Source organism: Ictidomys tridecemlineatus, chromosome 7, assembly GCF_052094955.1.
Source record: "Ictidomys tridecemlineatus isolate mIctTri1 chromosome 7, mIctTri1.hap1, whole genome shotgun sequence".
Taxonomy (NCBI): domain Eukaryota; kingdom Metazoa; phylum Chordata; class Mammalia; order Rodentia; family Sciuridae; genus Ictidomys; species Ictidomys tridecemlineatus.
In genome coordinates this window covers 129,155,580-129,178,587 of record NC_135483.1, presented here as the reverse complement: position 1 = coordinate 129,178,587, position 23,008 = coordinate 129,155,580, and the positions used below count along the sequence as shown (strand labels likewise).

Here is a 23,008-nt window from a genome sequence, read left to right as displayed (position 1 = left end):
GGATGAATCACTTCAAATAATTCAGGATGCTGGGCTCTCCCTAGACCCCAGGAATCAGAGGGTCTAGGGGCCAGTGCTCTTTAGGCTGACATCATCAGGTACCTTCTGGTGAGATTGCTTTACCTCACTTACTAGTTGCCTCTCTCCTAAATGGCAGGTGAGATCTACCTCGTTTGACAGAGACACCTGTCCCAAGGTGCTCAACTAGGCAATGAAAGGGTGGGGGATTCCAACTTTCTGGCCATCAGTAAAGTCCTGTTCTCCACTTGGCTACTCTGCTGACACAGTGTGGAATTTGATGGAAACTTTTCTTTTGCCAAAGGACAATTTAAAAGTATGGTGAAGAACTCCATAAAGAGGAAGTGGCAATATTGCAGTCTGCACACTTTTGGCACTCTGCATAGTCCACACCATCTGGAGTCCTGTGCTTTCTCTGCAACCCAGGCTGTGCCTGCTCCTCCTTCAATCCCAGATGAGCAATGGGAAGCCAGGCCGATGGCCACAACCCTGGAGGGGGCCATGGGACTCTCAAGGGCAGGACTGCACTCCCACCAGGAAAATCTCTGAGGCTTCTCTTAAGTGTGAGTTAGCTAATAATCTCTCCACACCACCATCTGGCTTGTTAGGAAGTAATTTAGAAGCATTTGGAAACAAATCTGTGCAAGAGAAATGGAAATCACACACCATGTATACACACAGAACTCAGCCTGGAAATGCACATTCAACACCCCAGCTATATTCACTAAAAAATAATTCATAATCTAAAGTTTTACATTTCTAAATATTTCATATTCGGTCAAATAGAAAGTTGCAACCAGCATTATCTTCATTCATCAGAATTTCACTCTTCACTAAAATGTACTCTTTCTTGTGGCATTTCCCCATTGTAGTTAAACACACATCCCAGACCAATAGAAACTGACTTATCAGTTCTGTTTAGTATTTTAGGTAGGTGCATGGAGCCTGAGTTCCACCCGCATTTTACAAGGCAGGGCAGGCCCCAGCCCTTCCTAATGAGCCACCTTTGATTCACCTGAAAATGAGGGTGGACGTGCCTGCCTGGCTCATTCTGCACAAGTCCCAGGAAGATCAGGTGGTCAGGACAAGTGAAGACCTGGCAGACCAGATGCCTTATTTAGGTATTTCCATCTGACATTCCTCAGATGCATGATAACTCCTACTCTAATTGAAAATGATTCAAATTTTATATGCTTCTAGCGAAGTTTTACTACCATTTGGAAAGTTTAAAAGCTTTAAACTTCAAATGCCTCGTGATAAAATAAAAATAGGACTACATACATCACAAGTCATCTTTAAGACAATTAGGCCACAATGGGGGCTAAAACATCAAGCAAGTTGCCCCAGACTACATGCAGTGGAAGCCTAATTACCTGTTTCTCCCCACAACGTGTCGGTGCCATTGACTTCTATTTCATGTTCCTCTTCCATTCCCAGCAAGCACTGGACCACCTGTCAGAAGTGGCAAGGTGACTTAATGAGTTCTCATGGCAATAGGTGCTTATTATATCCCACATATCAAAGGAGAGAATGTTGTTTTTTAACCATTATTATCTCATGCTGCACAAGGAGAGAAAATATAATGAAAACTGTTTTCAAGCATAATTCATATGCTATTCACACTTTCACTTGGAGAAGAATTAAAAAAAAAATCTCAGTGAATTTCATCAACATTGTTCAGAATTACTAGGTACTCAGAATTCTAATGAATTCCAACATGACCCAAATATGCCAGCCTAATCAACAAAGGACACGGCAGATCACATAAAGTGCAGTTTCTGCATAAATCACCAGAAGATGGTGGATCCATTTTTTTTAAGGAAGGAAGGAAAACCAGGCAAGATTTTATATATTACACACACACACACACACACACACACACACACACACACACACACTACATATATATATTTTTTTCTCAACAACAAAAATTTTTCAAGTATTGTCCAAATGATTTCTCTACTTGGCAGCATTATTCTTTTCCCTTTGAGACATCTTCAGGTCAAAGAGCAAGTCAGGTCACAATATGGAATGGAGGCAGGAGAGCTGGCTCTCAGGGAGATGGATATATCCATGCCCTGGATCAGTGCCAACATTCACCTTGAGCAACAGAAAACAAGTCAAAGCCATCTTCCAGCCTCCAAATTCATACGTTCTTACTAGGCCGAGTAACAACCAAATCCCAGGAACTAGCAAATGTTCCCTTACATGGCAAAATTGCAGATGTGATAACCAATCTTGAAATGGGCTGATGATCCTGAATTATCAGGGTATACGGTGTACTTTCTATCGTATCTGATGTGACCACAACAGTCCTCAGAGGAAGATGACAGATACAATCCAAGTCAGAGAAAGGAGCAGAAGGACAACAGAGCTACAGTTAAAGTGACATATTCTAAGGGTGGAGGACAGGGCTTTAAGATAAGGAACAAAGGTGGCTTCAAGAATCTAGGAAAGCCAGGAAACAGACTGGCCTTCAGAAGGAATGGTGGCCTGCTCACACCTTAACTTTAGAACTTTGGCCTCCAGAACTCTAAGAGTAAGCATGTATTGGTTTTAGCCACCAAGTTGGTGGCCATTGTCATGACAGCATTAGGAAACTGTTACACCTTTTAAGTATTTGGTGAATAAATCCTGCTTCTTTCCATGGTATGGTTACTGGTGTGCTGAGGGAGGTTTTGCTCACATTCTTCCCAGTCTGCTTAAAAATGAGGGATGAACATAAGTTGAGACGAGAGCCAAATCTACATTTGGTGTTCCTGGGACCCCAAATGCTGATTTTTCACATTTTAGACACACACAGGTTTAGGGAACCATTGAGAAAGGAAAAATACCTACATTTTCAGATATGTGCATTTAACACTCTCTCTGTATATTTATGCATGTGTTTTCAATGCCCCGAATTAGCCAGCCAGCAGTACAGGCTTGTGTGTGTGTCTGCCCTTGTGTTTAAGTGCCAAATGTCAGTCAGCCAGCTTGGCACTCGAATTTACTTTAAGCCATTTTGGGGAAAGAATTTTACCAATTACTGGCACCTCTAATTGCCTGAAGATAACAGAGTGAGAAAAACAAGGAAGAGCGTGAGTAAAATGTTTATTAAATTCAAAGACTGAGCTAAGACACAGATCAGGAGATGACAATTAAGTCTTCAAAATGAGGAATACTGTATCTACCAGAAATAAGTGCTCGACTTAGCAGCTGTGAAGCTCTCCTTCAGTGGAGGAGCTTGAATGACAAGCATTCTTATTTATGTGCTTCCAAAGCATTAAAGTTCTATTTTTGAAAATCCCTCAAATACTCAAGAATGATTTTAGAACTAGGATTCCATGGGATTATTTTTAAAAGATTACAAAGATAAAAGAATGAATTAAAGGGAAAAAATGTAAAACAGCAGGGCAAAAGGGTAAAAGTAGAACAGGGAAGAAAGAAACAGGAGGAAGAGCCGAGATCATTGAGAGAGGCCTTGCACGGGAAGAACCAACCCAGCTGTCCCAGTCACAGCTGATGGGACTGAGGAAGGATGTGATCCAAGAGAAGCCTTTACACGTGGTCAAAGGCTACTTCTCAAAATTCTCTTTTTTCTCTTTCCTTCAATGTGTCACAGGCTCACAATGTGAACGGTACCCATTAGCCAAAGCAACTGACCCACTGGGCTATGGCTTCTCACTTCCCAGGAAGGAAGCATAGCCTCACTCACCGCACTGTGGCCCATGCTGGCAGCTGCTGTCAGTGCCTGCTGCAGGGCTTGGCTCTTCCTCAGGGCGGGCTGGGAAGGACCTGCTGACCACTCACAGGTCAGCAGATACCGGAGAATGTCACCATGGCCCCGCAGCGCGCTGTGGACGAGTGCACACTGGCCTTTCTTATCCAAGTGGTCCACCTGGGGGGCAGGAGTTGGGGAAGGGCACAGATGAGCATTCCCTTTCCTCTGAGAACCCACGTCCACCAGAGGCTGTGTGCAGGCTCCAGTAAACTCCAAACAGACCCAGGTTCACATTCTAACATGTCTTTCTGGACAGCACTGAATCTTTGTCTGATTTCCTGCATGGTAATGAAAGCAAAGATCTGGGCCTCGGGTTCCCCTTGTAGGACTGGCAATCACAAGATCCCCTCCTTATCTAAACATTTCCCTGGTACACTGCACAGAGCTCCACATTCTCTTGGTTACACATAGAAGGACTCAGACCAAAACCTCAGACAAAACCCTTGGCTTCCCAACTGAGTGCCCAGTTGGGCGCTCTCAGGCTGGCACAGGGAGCTGCAATTGGTGGGGGAGAACAGGTCTTCGGTCACTGAACCAGAGAAGCCAGAGAAAGGGAGGGATCTTGCCACTGCAGCTCTGAAGGAGGAAGGCCAAAGGGAGTCTGTGTAGGCTGGAAACTCTGGACATACTGGCATGTAAAAGGGGTAGTGGGGTGGTGCATAAAGTCAGAAGAGGCCACTGGCCAGAAAGGGTGAGTGTGTGAGCAGTACACACCTACGGAGGCCCAGAGGAGGCAAAAGTCCACTGCCCTTCTGTACCCAGGGAGTCTGGGGGCTGAGGAGGAGCCAGGGCCCAGTCCCATCATGCTTGCAAACTCTGAGGAGTGCTGCACATGCACTCAGAGGCTCTGCAAGAGCCACCGACATGTCCACTGGCTTCCACCTGCTGGCCTTTGAATAAAGCTAAGGGATATCTGAATCCTGGAATGAAGGTGCAGACCACAAAGCAGTGAGGCACTCATAGCAAAGCCTCCAGAGACATATCCCTTCTTCTAGGAGCTAAAATTCAGATGATCCAAATTTGTGTGTGTGTGTGTGTGGTGCTGGGGATTAAACTTGGGGCCTTACGCATGCTAGGCAAGCACACTACCTCTGAGCCAATTCTCCAGCCCCCAAGTGTCGGATTTTTGAGAGCAAGAGAGAAAAAAGGCTTCCATAGTTACTATAAACCTAATATTTTGAGGGTATTTTGGTACTGATGTTGAACTTTAAATATCCTAATTAAATAAAAATGCAAAAACAATCATGAGTGGTTTATCTGTTAGTATTCAAAAGATATATCTGCTAATGAAATGTTTATAATAAAGCTAGAGGGAGTTTACTGGGAACTCCATGTACTTTTCATTTAATCTATCAACACTGATAGTTTTGAAGGAACTTGGCTAATAATATAATTTTTTCATATTACTGGCAATAGGCTGATTTAGTGCTCACACAGCAGCAATGTGGGAGATGCTACTGTGATTCCCATTTGACAGATGGGAAGCCTGGGACGCATGGGTTCAGTAACCTGCCCAGTATCCTAGTGGGCAAAGAGAGAGATGGTGACTCCCGGCAGCTCAAGCACGTGGCTTCTAAGATCTACAGAACTCACGCAATTGTTTTAAAAAGACACAACATAAAATGGGATAAGAGGGTGTAATAAAAGGCAAACATTTAAAATCTTTGCAGCCCACTGTGGTGCCATGTTAAATGCTACCAAGTTCTAGGAAAACACTGCAGGATTCATAAAGGATGGCCCTACTCACATGGCTGGTGGTCAGGATTCTCCCTGAGACCTCCCTTTGGGGCAGCATTAAGCAGAAAAACAACTCAGAAGCCAGCACATGGCCCACCTCTCCCCCAAGGCTGCTCTACACCAAGCAACAATTATAAACTGGCAACACCTGTAGTCTAGCCCCTCCATTTATGCTGAGGATTATGCATTCATTGAGATTGGACAATACACAAACAAAGGGAGACTGGCCTAGTTAGTAACAGTTCAAACCACAATATGCAGATATTTCCCACCCACCCCATGCCCTGGCTGTCCCAGAGCAGGGAAGACTGCTGCTTACCCGTGCCCCCTTCTTGGTCAGCAGACACACCAGCTTCATGTGGCCAGCAGCTGCTGCATAGCAGAGTGCAGTCATGCCGTTCTCTGACATCCCGTCCAGGCAGGCCCCAAATTCCAGGAGCAGAGTAACAACTTCCTCGTGGCCCAGGTGAGACTGGACGCACAGGATGGGGGCATTATTTAACACTTCTGTCCTGTAGTTCACGTTGGCCCCTCCCAAAATCAGGAGCCGGCTCACCTGTTGGATGGTGTCCCCCAATAAGATTAATTCTCACATACAAGTTAATCTCAATGACATTTCATCATAATCTAGTGGACCTCAAACTTGAGTAAGCAAAGTATCAGCCAGGGGGACATGTGAATAACACATATTCTCACTGGTGGGAATGAAACCAATGTAGACACAGTGGGAATTGTCTCACGGTTCCTCAAAAAGATTGAAAATAGAACTACTGTATGATCCAGCAATCCCACTTTTGAGTATACACCCCAAACAACCACACGCAGGATCTCAAAGAAAGATTTACACACCATGTTTACTTCGGCATCATTTAGAGTCAGAGAGGTAGAAGCAACCCCACTGCACACCAATAGATGAACAGATAAAGAAAACGCAATATGTGCATAAAATGGAATGTTATTCAGTCTTAAAAAGAAAATCCTGACATGTGCTTTAAAGATATTAGAACTTAAATAAGGCAGATGAAGGATACTACTTATGAAGTCCCTATAGTAGTCAAATGCAGCAACAGGAAGTGGAAGAGGGGTTAATGGATACAGAGTTTTACAAGATGAAAAGCTCCAGAGATTTATTTTTTTAATTAAAAAATATTTTTGAAGTTATAGATGGACAGTCTGCCTTTATGTTATTTTTTTAAAAATATGGTGCTAAGGATTGAACCCAGTGCCTTACATGTGCTAGGCAAGCACTCAGCCACTGAGCTGCAGCCCCAGCCCCCTCCAGAGATTTTTTATTGCACAACAATGTGAATATATTGTACACTTAAAAATGGCTAAGTTGGTAAATTTCTATCATGTGTGTTTATCATAAGTGAAAATAAAAATTAAAAAAACATGAAGTCTCAGACACCCCATCCCCTGTCCTCTGGATTTCCAATTCAGGAGGTCTCGGTGGCATATTTTTGATGAGTTCCCAGGTCATGTTAATACTGTTGGTTTGGGAACCACACTAAAAAAAAACAATGTTTAATTTAAATAAAAATATTATTTCATCTCCAAGAGAAAACTGAAATTTCTGTTAACAGTGAGATAAAGCCCAAAGAAAATACACTCCCCTTTCTTTAAAGGATGTGTTTCTAGAAGAAAATACTAATGTACAGATGTGTTCACATGCCCTTGGGATTGTCAGCAGTGTGATATGGCTGAAGTCACCTGTTGCTTCTACTAACAACAGATGTGCCACCGCCCACTAAACTCAACAAATCTCATTGAACACAGGCAAATTTCAGCTATACTAATGTCTCCTTCCCATCTCTAGATCTCCGAGGGGTCAGGGTAGGGGTGGGGAGTGGCTCTTTCAATGCCTATTCAGATGCCTGGTACGTTTCCTTAACACTTCCCTTCAGGGGACCTGCATCCATCACTCTCTCTGCCAAACCCTGGCAGGTCCTCGGGGCTGTCCGTCAGCTGTGAGAACCACAGAGACCACGTCATAGATTTGACTAGAGACACGTGGGGATCATTAAAAGACACAGGAAAATGACAGGCATATAGAATTCAGTGTATTCGGGTGATGCCTGTCCACTGGAGTAGCTGACAGGTGGTCACGCTGTTAGGTATGGGAGGTGATGCTCTCAGGTGGTGAGGCCACAGCACACCATGGCAGCCCAACATCTGAAGATGTCTTACTTGCTGTTGAAGCTCGACCTTCCCATGATCCAGGCTTCTCACTTCCTCTCACTTCCCTTCCTGGGGTCGCCTGGTCCTGAAACCGAAGCCATAACAACGCCAAGCAGGTCCTATTCTCAGGGCTTCTGGCCTCCTCCCTCTGACTGGAAGGTTTGTTCTATAGACATGGTGCCCAAGGGTCACTTCCTGTGGGTCTCTGCTCCACACCAGGACTCCAGAGAGCAGTCCCCAGCCTGTTGAGAATATTTTCACCACATGCCTCCAGGCCCTCTCCATCCCTTGGCACACGGTTCTCTGGCTTAGCTGACTCACTGCACCACACACTGGTCACCAGTGCACAGAAAAGAAGACAGGAACACAAGCCCCTCTGAAGACAGAGGTGGCCCAGGAGTCAGGTCCTTCACTTCACTGGGACCATTAATAACACACAGGGAAGGAGAGGCCACAAACATAATGAGGAGGCCCTGCAGAGCCATCCGGCTACCTGGCAACCCCCACCCCCACCCCATCAGACATACCACCAACTAGCTAGACCTGGTCAGCACCAACCCAGGCTCCACTCTCCTGCTATCAACCATAACTTATGGACAGGAAGGCAGAAAACAGGGACATCAGAAAAGTGTTCCTGCCCTAACACACATTTAAGGTGACACACAGGCAAACGATTTCATTCATTCCTGCTACAGATCTATACAGGTTCACTCTTAAAAACACCACCAGACTCAAGCCCAGTTCAAAATCTCAAGTGCCAAATAAAAGTATAGTCTTTAAAAGTGATTTCCCTTTCAATGACTATGATTGGAATGGAAAGAAAAGGAATATTTGGGGATTTTATCAAGGCCTAGGAAACAAGTTCAGAGCAAGAGGCAAACAGAAGATATACATGCATAGAAATAAGTGACTTAAGGACAACCACGGACAGACAGGAGTCATTTGTGAATTCCCTGGATGACTATGCCAGCTTGTTATCCTGTCCTCTCCCCATCAACCCCATCCCTTCCTGATACCTGTGGGTCTATGAGAAGAAAAAAAATGATGGATTGAATGGTCTGAATTCTCACCCATATGCTTCAGCTTGCTGTGTGACTTATTAAATGACTCGTCCTCTCTGTGCTTCAGCTCCCACCCCTTTCTACCTAACAGGTTCTCTTTGTTAAAAGTGTTGGAAGGTGTATTTTCAATACTCGGGTCCTGGAAGGTATACACTTAGGGGTGGAGCTTTCCTGAAGAGGTTCCTCATCAATGCATCCCCCTTTGTTGGAGCAATGCTGTGGGTCTTTTTACGGCTTAATCTCCTACAAGTCTGTTGATCTTAAACCCACGGCTCTTAACCCTGCTGCACATGGAAGCCATCTGGGAGCTTGAAAGTTTCCAACACCTGTGCCCCACCTGAGAGATTCTGACTTAACTGTGGTGAAGGTTCTGCCACCCAGAGCTCCCAAGTGATTTGAGTTGGCAGTCAGGGCTGTAAACACACAAGTGATAAAGGCCTCTGCAGACATGGTATGGGATTGCATCAGGTCCCTGCCAGCTGTGTGACCCACAGAATGCTACCAACTGCCCTAAATTGCAGTTTCTTCAACTGAAACATGGAGATTAGTTTCCTATTCAGGAGGGTGAGACAGGAGGATTGCAAGTTTGAGGCCAAACTGGGCAACACAGTGAGATCCTGTCTCAAAACAACGAACAGTTTCACTTCACTGAACAGTTGTGAAGATTAAAAATGTGCAGAAAACAGTATGTGTGTATATATGTGTGTGTATATATACACATGTGTGCATAAAGTATTTAGCAGCATTCAGATCTCCCAATCGCTAAAAGAATACCAATTGCTATTGTTACAATCATCCTTTTGTACAGTCTTCAGAAGGGACGAGAACACAGGTACCTGGTGACCTGGAGGTCTGGCCTCTCACCCACATGGCCTTGTTGCACCCAGGCTATTCCTAGCAGGGACCTGCATGTAGGAGTGGGGGGTAGATGTGCCTCACAGGGAATCATGGGGCCTTAGCTCCTGTTCACAACATCCAAAGGCACATCAGAAGATCCTGATGCTGCTGCAGCAGCAGTCACAGTGTCCAAAGCCAAGGTAAGTACCAATAGAAGTAACATTTAAGAAATGCCATGAATTTCCCCAAGAGCATTAACAGTGAGATTTCTGATCATGTTGCAAGACAGACTTTTTTGTCATCTCCATTTTATAGACGAGGAAACTAAGGCTCAGAGCAGGTGAGGCTAAGGTTAGCTCAGAGCACAAAGCTAACCTCTGATATGAGCATGGCAGCAAAGCAGCAGCTCTGAGTGAGATGGTGCTAAGGGAGGTAACAACATGACATATGTCATGGATTTTTTTTTTTTCCAACTGCATGGAGATGTCCACTCACTATCACAGTGCTCTTCTTGGCTGACAACTGGAAGTGGCAATATTATCTAAAAGCATGGGTATTGGGGACAGGTAAAGAGACATGACCACAAGGAAGAGGAGAGGCACTGGCCAGTTTGGCTATGAAGTGGGAATTGTCGTGTCTTTACTAAGTATACTGGCAGCTCACATAGGCACAGCAACTTTAAAATGTGTGTGGCTTAATTGTGAATCAGAAGGATGGGATTGCCTGTCCTCAGCTAGGGTAAGTTCTCCTCTCCTCCCTACCTTCAGCTGAGCAAAGAACCACCATGACTTGGCTCCTGTAAGCAGCCTGAGGATGGTGCCAGTTCTATGAGATGGCACTAACAGAAAAATCACCAGCTGGATGGGGCTTGGAGGTGCTCACAGCAAGAACCTCAGCAGGCCAGCTGGGCATAGGCTGGTACAACCATGACCTGGTGAAGACAGGCTGCAGTGCTAGAAATCACTGGCATTCTGAAATTATCAAGTAATCATTCCAGAGCAAGTCACTTTAATTTACCAAAGTGGCAAACTGCAATTATTGCTCAAAATGACATTCATTCCTGTATGACAACATTTAATGCTCTCTAAAAAAAGTTCTTTAATTGCATGCATAATTTTAAATTACTGTAATTTGCTCAAGATTCTGTGAAAACCTTTATCCCCCCTTGAAAGATTAAAAAAAAAACAACTCAGAAGGATAATGGAAAGACTTACAATTTTATAGCCAAGTTATATGATTTGGAGGGTGGTACAGATGAGGTGACATAGGAGTTGTATAAAATAAAGTAAAAATGAACACTCTTTAAATTGCAAGTATGTTAAAGGAAAAGTTTATAATCCTGGAGAGCCAAGCTCTTTGTATTATTATATCTACCTTTTAATTTGCTGTTTTAAAAACTCATATTCAATAGAGTATGATGTTTCTCACTTTTCTGCACTTTGAGTAACTTCTGTTCCCATAAATTTATTAAAGTAGTGAAAATATATTGTCATTCTTCTTTCTTTCTTCTTGGTCATCATACAGAATTTTATAAATTATGGAAAAGCCAAAAGATATATTGTTAACTATCACAGGAAAGATGAAACAATGTTATTATAGTAACCTAATCTAAGTGAAAAAATTCTTAATAATGCTTCTTCCTCAGTTGGGTCTGGTCACATACACCTGTATCCCAGTGACTTGAGAGGCTGAGGCAGGAGGATTGCAAGTTTGAGGCCAGCCTCAACAACTCAGCAAGACCCCATCTTGAAATAAAAAGAAAAAGGGGTGTGGGCATAGCCCTGTGGTAAAAAAAAAAAACCTCTGGGTTCAATTCCTAATACCACACATAAGCAAATGTTTTTTCATTATATGAAATCTGAACTTAGTTCTCTCCTCCCCTTTCTTTCTTCTGGGTAACAACATGGAAACAGCACATTCCCTCTGACCATCAGCAGTGGCAGTTTAGGGCTGGTTCCACTATACTACATGAATGGTTTCCTGCCCATCCACTTACAAAAAACTGCAGAAGGCTTCAGTTGGGATATAAGCCCTGAGATCTGCAGTGTGAGTGATAATCTGCAAAGGAGCAGGCCTGGAGCAGGACACAGCTCAGAGTGCCATGAGCTATTCCACACCTTGAATGCAGGCACAAAGGCACCCACAAAGCAGGTGAATCAAAGCTGAAATCCAACAGGCTCTGCCAGTCAGCTTCCATCCCTGACAGGGGCATAGGCCACCTGGATGAGGTAGTAATTTGTAAAGACACTGCGTCTACCACCCAGGGACAGTGGACTCTCTCTACTCCATACCAAAGTCTTACAGCGGGCAGCAGGGTCTGGGTTACTCCAAGACTCAGAGCACTGCTAGGTCCTCCCACAACAACTGAGAGTCTTCCCACAACAACAGGGAGCCTCAGTTTTGTGATATTCTCACCTCTCAAAGTCACCAGGGAGACAGAGAAGTGAGGAAGGGACAGGACACACCTCTAATTAGACATGGAGAAGCACTCTGCAAGACTAGACCCAGACCCATGCCTAAAACGAGCATGCTGAGGATGAGGTGTATGGGCAGCAGGGAGGAGAGGCACAGAAGGCCCCAGGAGTGTCCCCCATGATTCCATCTCTGGTGCACACTGCCCCCATCCAAGGTAGTGAGGAGAAGTGGACGTCAGATGCCCAGAAACTGTGAGCCAGGGCCTTGCCTTGTCCTTGACCAGACTGGGCATCCCTGTGTTCCTGAGAGATGATGCAGTGATCACATCATGGAAGTGGTCTAAGGAAATAACCAGACTTACTGGCAAATGGCCTGCAGAGGAGCTTCTACAGGTGGTCGGCACATCAAGGCAGGGACAATTCTTGGTGGCCTTACCCAGATATTTGGCCTCTGGGTGCTTTCTATTATTGGACTGCATTCATTGGGGAAGGAAAATTTATCTTGAAAAGCAGAGCAGAATACTGTGACATGAAAGCCATGGACCATGGAGTGAAGCAGCTCTTGACTCAGCAGCCAAGGACCTGACACTCTTTCCACAGTCAAAAATGTCTGTGCACATGAGACCTCCATCAGTGTGCTGTGTACTTATTGCTTTGTGTCACTCATCAAAGCTGAATTTACTGGAAACCCGAAGAGATAGTACAGACAAGTAACCCAGGCATTTTAAAAATCCAGTTTCCTTGGAAATCTCTGACCTTTGATTTCCTGGGTAAATTGCTTCCTTATCACATCAGCCCTGAAATGGTCACCACATACTCATGGAGCAGCCCTGACCACCCATATCTTCCTGCTGGAGCAGAAGCTAAACCTCTAACAGAGATTGTGTGATTGATATCGAGGAAAAGCATCACAAGAAGCTCCTCTGTCCCTCTCTCGTTGCCCGGTGCCAGACTGGCAGGGCCGACAGGAAGGAATAGGCCCGGGCTCTGCTCCCTGGACAGAGGGCTGCTCACCTTCACGTTGGGAGTGTAGAGATTCCTGAGAGAGGCAAGGGCGGCAGACAGACCCTCGGTGCTGTACCCTATCCACAGGGCTTGCAGATGGCTGGAGGAGATTCCAGTCTTCTTACTGAGGCCCTGGAAACAAGCAGAAACAGATCCCATGAGCATGTCCTTCCTACCCATGGCATCAGTTTGACTGCAGGGTCCCCAAGAGGGTACAACAGGTGCTAAAGGCGGGGTAACTTGCGTGAACAATGCCCTGTGAGCCTTCCCTGCCTAACCGTGGGTTAGGGAATCACCCTGTCTTTGCTACATGAATTGCACACCCGGGGAGAGAGATGATGAAAAGGAGAAAGCTTCCCTTTATAGAATTAGAAGAATAAATGATGGAATTAGGGAATCACTGTAGGCAACCCCTAAAGAATGAGTCCAAGCAGCGAGCAGTAAGGGCTGATGGCATCACAAAATAAGCAGCAAGCACAGGCCATGTGTTTCCTGCAGACCCCCCTTCAACCGCAAAATCATCTTGACACCTTGCAGGGGGTAAAGTCAACCCAAAGACTAATGACAGGAAATCCAGGGGCGAGAGTCACACATTAAACTACACCTTGAGAAGCAAGCACACAATCAGAAATCCAGGTGGTGTGAAATTATATAGGTCAAGGAACTCAAGTTCTTTGACAAGTAAATAACAAGGAGACAAAAGGGAATAAAGGCAAACTTTGAATGAAAAGAAACTTGAAAGGGATTCAAAGGGGGAAAGTTACACTCACCCAGAGCATTCAGATGCATGCTCATGTGATAAATTATAAAGAAATACAAGGAAATGACTGTAAGACGGCAGCTTTAGGGAGGGAGAAAGGGAGTCATGTTTGGGATGGGACTCGTGGAGGGCTTCCGAGATGGCTCACACAGCTGTCCAAAATCTTCAAAACTACAAATGACAACAAAGAAGCCCTCCATCCTGTGGGTGCATGCTTCACCTTGAAAATGTGGGCCTTCAGGATGTGGTGGCCAAGCTCCATGGTCTGCTGGCGGTTCAGCTTGCCCTCCTGTCGAGAGAACATGAACGCCAGGAGAGCGTGTCCACTCCTAGAACGAGAAACAGAAGGGCTCATGATGAAAGGTCCTGTGCCACCCCGCCATGGATATTGCCATGCAGCCCTAGAACTCTTCCTTAGTGCCACCACACACACTGGGTGGGCTGCTGCCTTTTTAAAGATGGCAAATGCTGCTTATTCGACAAGTCATGTTAAGGGATTTTTCTGGCTGCCCCATCTCTGTGGAGTGACCCTCTCTGAGGCACTAGTTACAGGGCAAGGCTGGAACCACCCACTCTCCTCATCGATTATCACTGCGTCATTGATTTATGCCGTCACAAAAATGCAAACTCCAAGAGACAAGGAGGCTCCTCTAAGTCACCACTATAGTCACAATGTCTAGCAATGTGCCGAATACTCAGTAAGTATATGTTTCTTGGATATGGATGGATGCACAGACAGATGGAGCAGAACCCTCTGGCCTGCAGGCCCGCCTACTCCACCACTGGGGTAACACCAGAGCAAAGGACAAGGCCTTATTGTTGGAAGGAAAGAACAACCTAGCCATGCTCAGCAACAGCCTGTGATCAGTAATGCCTAGAATTCCAGGTTTGGATGGCACGGGTTCCTGTGGGCTTCTTATAGCTGGGCACTTGGTGGACATCGACCAATACCATTCACTTATGCCCCACTTACTCTTTGATGAAGGAGCCACCCTACCATTGCCTATAAGGACTCATGTGGTCTCCTTGTGGACATGGGGCCGTCAAGCCGATTTGTTTAGAAAAGACACCCACCCACCGTCTATTAACCTGACAATTTTGAACTGCTGTTCTGTTAGGGGAAAAGCAGGTAGTTCTGGAGGAAGGGGATAAATGATACATATAAAATCCAAAATGTGAATACAGATATTCACTTTTAAAAGCATTCTCCTAGTAGCAGCTATCTAGATGATGAAAAGCAGGCAACACTTAAAACCTATTCATCCACATGCATGCCTACTTCTCAAAGAGGTTGGAAACCACATGAGAGAGGAGAAATTCAAGGAGATGGACACGCAAAATAAGTCTCCACACACAGGGAAGGGCATGATCTCCAAGGCCAGGCTGACTTGAGACCAAGTGGCCCCTTCTAAGATAATCTGCATCCACGAGTTCATGAGTGTTCCAAAGCCTGCGGGTATGAAGTCTGAGCTCTATCCCAGATGCAGAAACCTGTCTGCATTATCTCCCTCACCCTTCCACATAATCACCGTTTACATGAGGAAACAGGGGCCTGAGCAGGTAAAGTGCTTTGTCCAAGGCCACACAGCTAGTAAATGAGAGCGCAAGGGTTTGACAAACAGTCTGCGAGAAGTGAGGGCCTGGGCTCTTGACAGTGCAACATGATTCTGGGTTTGTTCACTGACGTCCACCTTATAACCAGCACCATTGTGGGACAGGAGGATGATGCAGGATGTTTCTCTCAAAGAGCTCTCGGCAACCGGAGGAGACACAAGTAACCAAGACAGAACACAGCAGGAATGGTGCAATGAGCAGGCTCAATGGGCACAAAGAGGTGGCTAGCTGCCCCCTCACTTGGCCCTTGTGCCTTCCTTTGCATTTCCAATTTCTTCTTCCTTGTAGACCATGTGTCCACACTGTCCCAATGTTTCCAACAAGGTCCCAACCTCCTGTGTTATCAAAACCAAAAATGCTTCCACACGCTGAACCCCAAATCTCTCAAGTCTTCCATCCCCCAAGCCAGGCTATGGCTCTTTCCTCTGTCACTCCTTATAATCCCAAAGGGATGTCCTAAGGATGCAGGATCTTATTCCTATGCTGAAAGTTCAATAGCTTTCCTCTTAATCCTCATATTCCTTCACCTCTTAGTGGCACCTCTGTCCTCCTTCCCTGTCTACACAAACTTCCTCACCAAATCACACCACACCCTTTCATCAATGATGCCAAATGTTCAACTACCAACTTCTCCTCCAATGTTATAGTCAGTCCTGCCCAGAAAGTCTGGGAGAGGCAGCGACCCCACAAGCTCAAAGTGCTCAAAACCAAGCCAGCTATGTCCTAGAGAAAGCTGCCCCAGCCCTCCTGCCTTCTTGCTCTTATTGGGAGCAACTCCAATCCAATCCTGAGACTTGACACCCTGAAGCCACCTACAGCTCCTCCTCCACAGGACGGCTCTCCAGACAGCCAGGCTGTCTCCATCCATCACAACTCTGACCCCAGGCCACCAACTCCCTATAGCAGTCTTCACATGCAACACTCCAGAATCTTCAAAGCTTCACCACAGAGGACAGAAAAAAGGCCATCCTCTCTGGCATATCCTTCTGTTGGCCCTTTCTACTCCTCCATTCTGTGAAAGAACTTCCAAACTAGATTGTCATTGCCTTACAGGGTCTCTGACAGCTCTTCATGCTTAAATAGCCTTGTTCTACTTAGTCATATCCTACCCATTTGTTCCTCAAGTTAACAGCATGGGAAAGGCATATGCAGACTGTTCTAGAGTACGAGTCCCTGTGCAGCACTAATGATTTGATGCAGGAAATGGCCACCAATGTGTCCCAGCACCACAGAGAACGTGAAGATGTTATGTGCCTCCAGACAGAAGTGCTCAGCACCACCTATGAATACCTCTGTAAAACAGACAAACAGACAAACACACACACACACACACACACACACACACATATATATATATATAAAATATGTGAACAAAAAGAACATAGCAGAAGCTGGGTACAGTGGCACACACCGTAGTCCTGACTACTTGGGAGGCTGAGGCAGGAAGACTGGGAGCATGGGGTCAGCCTGTGAATATTTAAACAAAAGGCCAAAGATGTAGCTCAGTAGTAGGGTGCTTGCCTAGCAGACACTTATACTACCTGACTTCAAAATACCACAAAGCTACAGTAATCAAAACAATAGGCTATTGGTATAAAAAACTAAAACCCAGACCAAACAATGGAACTGAAAAGAGAACCTAGAAGTAAGCCCCACACATTTGTGGCCAACTGATTTTCAACAAAGGTGCCAACAACACATTTGAAAAAGGACAGCCTCTTTGATACACGGTGATAGGAAAACTAGGGATCTGCCTGCAGAAGAATGTTGTTAGAGCCCTAGCTCTCACCAGTTAGAAAAACCAACTCAAAATGCATTAAAGAGTTAAATGTGAGGACCTGAAACTATGACAGTACCAGAAGAAAACAGGGGAAATGCTTCAGGACATTGGAACCAGGCAGGATTTTCAGATAAGACAGGAAACAAAAACAGACAAATGGAATGATGTCAAACTAAAAATCTTTTGCACAGCAAGGGAAACAATCAACAGAGTGGGAGAAACAAACTACAGAATGGGAGAAAGTATTTTAAAACTCTACATCTGATAAGGGATTGATATTTAGAACATAAAAGGAACTCCAATAACTTGACAGCAAAAGCAAAAACAAAAAAAAATAGCAATAGAACAAGTAAACATTTCTCAAAAGAAGACATTAAACTGCCAACAGGTCTCTGAAAACATACTTGATATTGTTAATTGTTAGGGACGTGGAAACCAAAATCACTATAAAATATCACCTCACTTAAGTAAGAACGGCTATTTAAAAAGACTAAAGCCAGGCATGTGGTGGTACACGCCTGCCATTCCAGACACTCAGGAAGCAGTTTGGGGCAGCCTGGGCAACTTAGTGAGATCCTGTCACAAGAGGCTGGGGATGTTGCCCAGTGGTAGAGAGCCCCTAGGTTCAATCCTCAGTTTTCCTCAAAAAGAGAAAAGCGGGGCCGGGGGAGGCGGGTGGACTAAAGATAACAGGTGCTGGTGAGGATGTGGAGAAATGGGAACTTTTGCACACTGTTGGTAGGAATGTAAATCAGTACAGCTGTTACAGAAAACAGTATGAGCTTCCACAAAAAGCAAAAAACATCCAGAACTACCCTATGATCCCACCACAACCTCATCACAGTGTGTGTAACCGCCACATCCCTGTGTAATAGCCGAGAGATGGAAACAGTCCAGGTGTCCATCAACTGGAGAATGGATAAGGAAAATGCAGTACGTATACACCCTGGAGTAACAACTATTCAGCCATGAAAAAGAATGAAATCCTGTAACTTGTGACGGCTTGGATGGAAGTGAAGGTGAGTCAGCAATCAAACCCAGGTCTGTAAGGTTCCAAGATATTCCCTGGGAGTTTTCAGATATGTAAGTATCCTAGAAACAACTTCCAGGTCCCATGACGAGGGCATGGTGAGAACATCATAACTTACATACTAGGAGGTTTGCACTGCCGTGAAAACCAAGAACGATCACTTAGTTCTGAGATGGGAATTCCCAACAGCTTAGGAGGGTGCCTGTGATGTGTTAGGCAAAAAAATCCAGGAGGCTGAGGCAGGAGGATCACAAGTTTAAGACCAGCCTGGGTAACTTGGCGAGGCCCTGTCTCAAAATAAAAAATAAAAGGGCTGGCAATGTAGGTCAGTGATAGAGCACCCCTGGTGCTGTAAAATGACAAAAACCAAACAGCACAATGATTCTAAGAGAGGAAAGATGGTTCGTAGAACAGAAAGAGGCAGAAATAAAAAGGGAAGTGCCGCTGCCTCTGAATGCCTGGCCTCAACTGGGGCAAAACCACAACATGTGGGACAGGGGAAGAAACACTACCCCCATGTCACCATGTGTGAAACATTCCAGAAGTCACTGCCCTCCACTGGAAGTTTCTCCCCCTCAAGTCCTGTGTGCAACAAGGCTCCTCCCAGCATGGTATTCCCCTCTTCACCCACCTTCCAATGTGGGATCCCTAGAGAAAGGGTAGGGTCCTGTTCCTGGAACCTCTGTATCTGCATGTGGTGGGGCCTCAAAAGCTGTTGCTTAGTCAGACACAGTGGTGCACACCCGTAATTCCAGCAGCTCGGGAGGCTGAGGCAGGAGGATCTCAAGTTCAAAGCCAGCCTCAGCAACAGCGAGGCACTAAGCAATTCAGTGTGGCCTTGTCTCCAAATAAATATTAAAGAAAGGCTGGGGATGTGGCTCAGTAGTTGAGTACCCCTGAGTTCAAACTCTCTTACCAAATAAAACAAAACAAAACCAAAACTTGCTGAATTGAACTCAGAAGCTCCTTCTAACATTGTTATCTAGCTTTTGCTAAATGAAGCTCAAGTACAAGGTTCTCAGAAAACTGTTGACTCAATGGTGCCAGAGTGTGCATCTCCTTAAATCAGTAGCCTCAGCACCCCTTCTGTCTGCACTCATCTCAGGCCCTACTCCAGGAGACATCGCCACGCATACCATAAGGACACAGCAGTACCCAGGAGCATGCCATCACTAATAGTAACTAGTAGTCACTCCACCCTCCGCTCTGCTGCCTGAACTCAAGGCCCCTGCTACCCAAAATGAAGCAAAGTTCACCAATGACTACAATCCATCTACTTCTGCCCCAAACCCCAGCAACAAACCCAAAATCCCTGAAGTCTTTCAACTCATATCTCTACAAACTCAACTACAAGCTTTCTTCCTAGAAAATGATCTGACTTTTCTTAGGGAATCATCGGAAGTAGCTAGCTATTCTACAGCACACGTTACCCTAGCTGTCACGGTCTGGCTAAACAACCTGGATGTTAACAGTTTGCTGCTCCTATCAGGTTCAAAAGATAATAACCAACCTTGAGCCTAGCGTCACCTAAGAAAAAAACAGCCACCATATGGAACAGCAGGTAGACCCAGCAGGTGACGGGAAGTCAGTATGAGTGGGGAGGAAACGGCTGAAAGGCTCACAGCTCTTACTCACCTCTTCATTTCTGGACCCCACATCTGGTCCAGTGCTCACTACTGTGCTGAGGGGATTGTCTAGCAGCCTGCCAGCCCTGTCACTAGAGGTGGGGTGCAATCCTGACTCTGACACTGCTGTTCAAGACAGCAGAGAGGAAGGCCCAGGCCAGGCAGAAGTGGAGGGCTTCGGCACACGCTCACCAACCCTCAAATGCCTCACCTCTCATCCTAATTCATACCAGGCCACACAACAGACAGAGAGCCTTGCCTCCCCAATTCACCCTCCAGCATCAGGAAGTCTGACCCACATTGAACCACTCACACAGAATGAGGTGGGCAGGCTGGATTATAGGGCCCCTTTCAGGAACACAGACACAAGGTGTCACATGCTCAAGAGGTAGCAGGGAAGTGGCAGTGCTGGAAATCCAAACAGGAGCCCTAGACACAGAGATGAGCACTCCTGGAGATGCCCACTATTCCTGGAGTGGAGGTCCCAGGCCCCACATGTGACCTTGCTGAAGTTGGGAGGGGGGAGGAGATGGGGATCTGTTAGACAACTGGCAGCAAATCTCACCCAGGCGCTGCTCAGCTTCTCTTCCAACCAAAATACCAGAGTCCTGAAATTCCAGTAGTCAAAGGCTTTTGTACAGAAATGGAGAGAATTTTCCACAGCCCCCTCCTTCTGCCCAAAGGGCAGAAAACAAAGCAACAAAACTGAATTATTCATTCTGGGTTGCTTTTCCACTAAAAACCATGGATCAGAGTGGAAATCCTTCTCCCGAGGGCACAGGGCTCCCTGCAGAGTATGGCTAAGTGGCCTGCATACCTGGGCTCACACAGGAAGGCTGTGCTCTCGCCATCTGCTCTCCAGACCAGCCACTCCCTGAAGGATGGGTGGCAGAACATGCGCGTTTTATCCCTCCTCTTAATGAGGAAGCAGGAGAGGGCATCCATCCTCTGCTGAAAGTCTTCCCAGCCCTGCTCGCCTTGGATGTGGCCGGCATTAATAGCCTGAAAAATCTGCTCATCCGTCATGGGGTGGAGGGACGCAAGGGCCACGTTTAAAATCGGAAGTGCTCTCTCAAAGGCTGACTGGGTCATGAACTTCATATTGCACTGCAGCAGATAGAGCTCGGACAGAGACACGGGCACCACCTTGTAGCTGGCGCTTTTAATGACCAGGTGTCCCCTCTGGAAGAGGTCCAGGGTGAGTTTGAGGTACAGGTAGGAGCCGAGGCTCCGCAGCACCAGGTGGCTGCTGACCTTCCCGATGAGTGCAGCATCTGCTTTGCCATTCAGGGAGATGTTGCTGAGGATGTCCTGGCTGCTGTGCACTCGGTGCTGCACGTAGGCGTGCAGGTCGCTGTGAATGTCTTTGTTGTCTGGGAAGTCATCTAAGGAAAGCTTGACAAATGGCAGTGCACTTATGATTTCCTGCAAAAAGACAAAAACCCACAGTGTTGCTCCACAGAGGTTCCTTTTTTTTTTTTTTTTAATTTCAGCTGCATTTTAAACCAGGTTCACTAGTTTTCTTTCAAGGAGGATTTTCATGGATTACAGGGACTCATTGTTTTGTATTAAAACGTGTAATAGGATAAGGTACAGATAAAAAGCTTATGTGAAAGAAATCCTGATGCGAGATAGAATCAGTAAAGGCTTTCCCAAGGCTCACATCAAGGACTTGGAGCCAAGTAAAGAGAGAAAAAAGCTCTGAACAGACAGGGCAACCAAGCCTCTACCTAGCGGGGCACTGAGACCCTGCAGGTAATCTGATACCCATAATCCTTATGCTGTGCAATTGGTTATGTAACATGGATAAAACAAACTAACACTGCATGTCTATGAACACAGCCAGCCCCCGAGAAAAGAGGCATCCCTACGTGTGCATCAGGTCCTGGGACTATGGAACCCAATCAGGAAATCTGAGGCTGCCCCCAATCCATATCCCTTGACAGCACATAGTAAAAAAGCTGATTGCTTCAATATGGCATGTCATTTTTTAAAAATTGATAATTAAGTAAACTTTAAGTTGAACTATAAGTTGAACTATGATATACATACATTGGAACAAAAATCCTAATTGCACAGTATCATTAATTTTCACAAAGACAAATACACCTGTGTACCCAGTAGCCAAAAACATCGCCACCAGTTCTGGCAAGCCCATAATCCCTGTCTCCCTCATTCCAAATATAAGCACAAGCCTAACATCTAACAGTAGGGAGGACTTTTACCTGTTACATTTTTTTGTTAACTTCCCACCCTCACTTCTGAAGTATTTAAGCATGTGTCCTTCTCTAGTTTGGCAATTGTAGGGAGAGGGCAGAGTATAATCATTTCCATCTTACATGAATGCTAACTGAATCTCAGAAAACTCACACAGCCAGGAAGTAAAACACAAGTCCCATTTCCGTGCCAAGTACCCCTAAGCTATGCTGAGTAAAAATGACTGAAAAGCACAAGAATCAAAGGTTCACAAAAATAAACATGAAGCCAGGCATGATGCACACCTGTAATCTCAGTTACTTAGGAGCCTGAGGCAAGAGAATGGCCAAACTGAAGCCAGTATAGGCAACTTAGTGAGACCTTGTCTCAAAACAAAATAAAAAGGGCTTGGGGTATAGCTGGGTGGCAGAGAGCTGACCTACCATGTGTGAAGCCCTCAGCTTAATCCCTGGTACTGCAAAAACCAAAAAGTTAACAACAACAACAACAAAAATCAAGTGTTTTGAGATCCAATCCAAGTTTTTTGAAAAAAAAAATACCTTTATTTATTTATTTTTATGTGATGCTAGGATCAAACCTAGCACCTCGCATGTGCTAGGCGAGCACTCTACCAATGAGCCACTACCCTAGCCCCCTAATACGAGTTTTAACAAGAAAAAAAATGAATAACCCAAATGCTATTTTTAAATAGATATTGTTAAAAAATGGCAAAAGTCAAAATCTATTTTCTACATATCTTTATTGAAAATGGTATAGGTATAGTCGATTGTTAATGTAAAATGAATGAGCACAAATGAAGGGGAAGATAGAAAAAGAACAACAACAAAAAACCCCACTTTTCACCTTATTGCAAGGCTGCATGTCAAAGTTGTATAAAGTACAGATCTCTCAGAATAGGCCTTCATGTCTCTTTTATAACTAATTTTTCCTTCAAAGAAAGGAAGGTGGAGTCGGAGGTGCAGCTCAGTG

General features: G+C 45.3%; 1 protein-coding gene across 13 annotated transcripts in view; it reads right to left on the bottom strand.

The window, feature by feature from the left end:
- The window catches only part of Tanc1 (tetratricopeptide repeat, ankyrin repeat and coiled-coil containing 1), a 223,565-nt gene that overhangs the window by 25,358 nt on the left and 175,199 nt on the right, over positions 1–23,008 (bottom strand). For all 13 annotated transcript variants that reach the window (XM_040294346.2, XM_040294339.2, XM_040294344.2 and 10 more), the window contains 6 exons: positions 20,640–21,247; positions 13,994–14,102; positions 13,023–13,145; positions 5,838–6,074; positions 3,716–3,898; positions 1,392–1,470 (listed from right to left, as the gene is read on the bottom strand). In XM_040294346.2, coding sequence (XP_040150280.2) covers positions 1,392–1,470; positions 3,716–3,898; positions 5,838–6,074; positions 13,023–13,145; positions 13,994–14,102; positions 20,640–21,247 — 1,339 coding nt within the window. The remainder of the gene's footprint in view (positions 1–1,391; positions 1,471–3,715; positions 3,899–5,837; positions 6,075–13,022; positions 13,146–13,993; positions 14,103–20,639; positions 21,248–23,008) is intronic.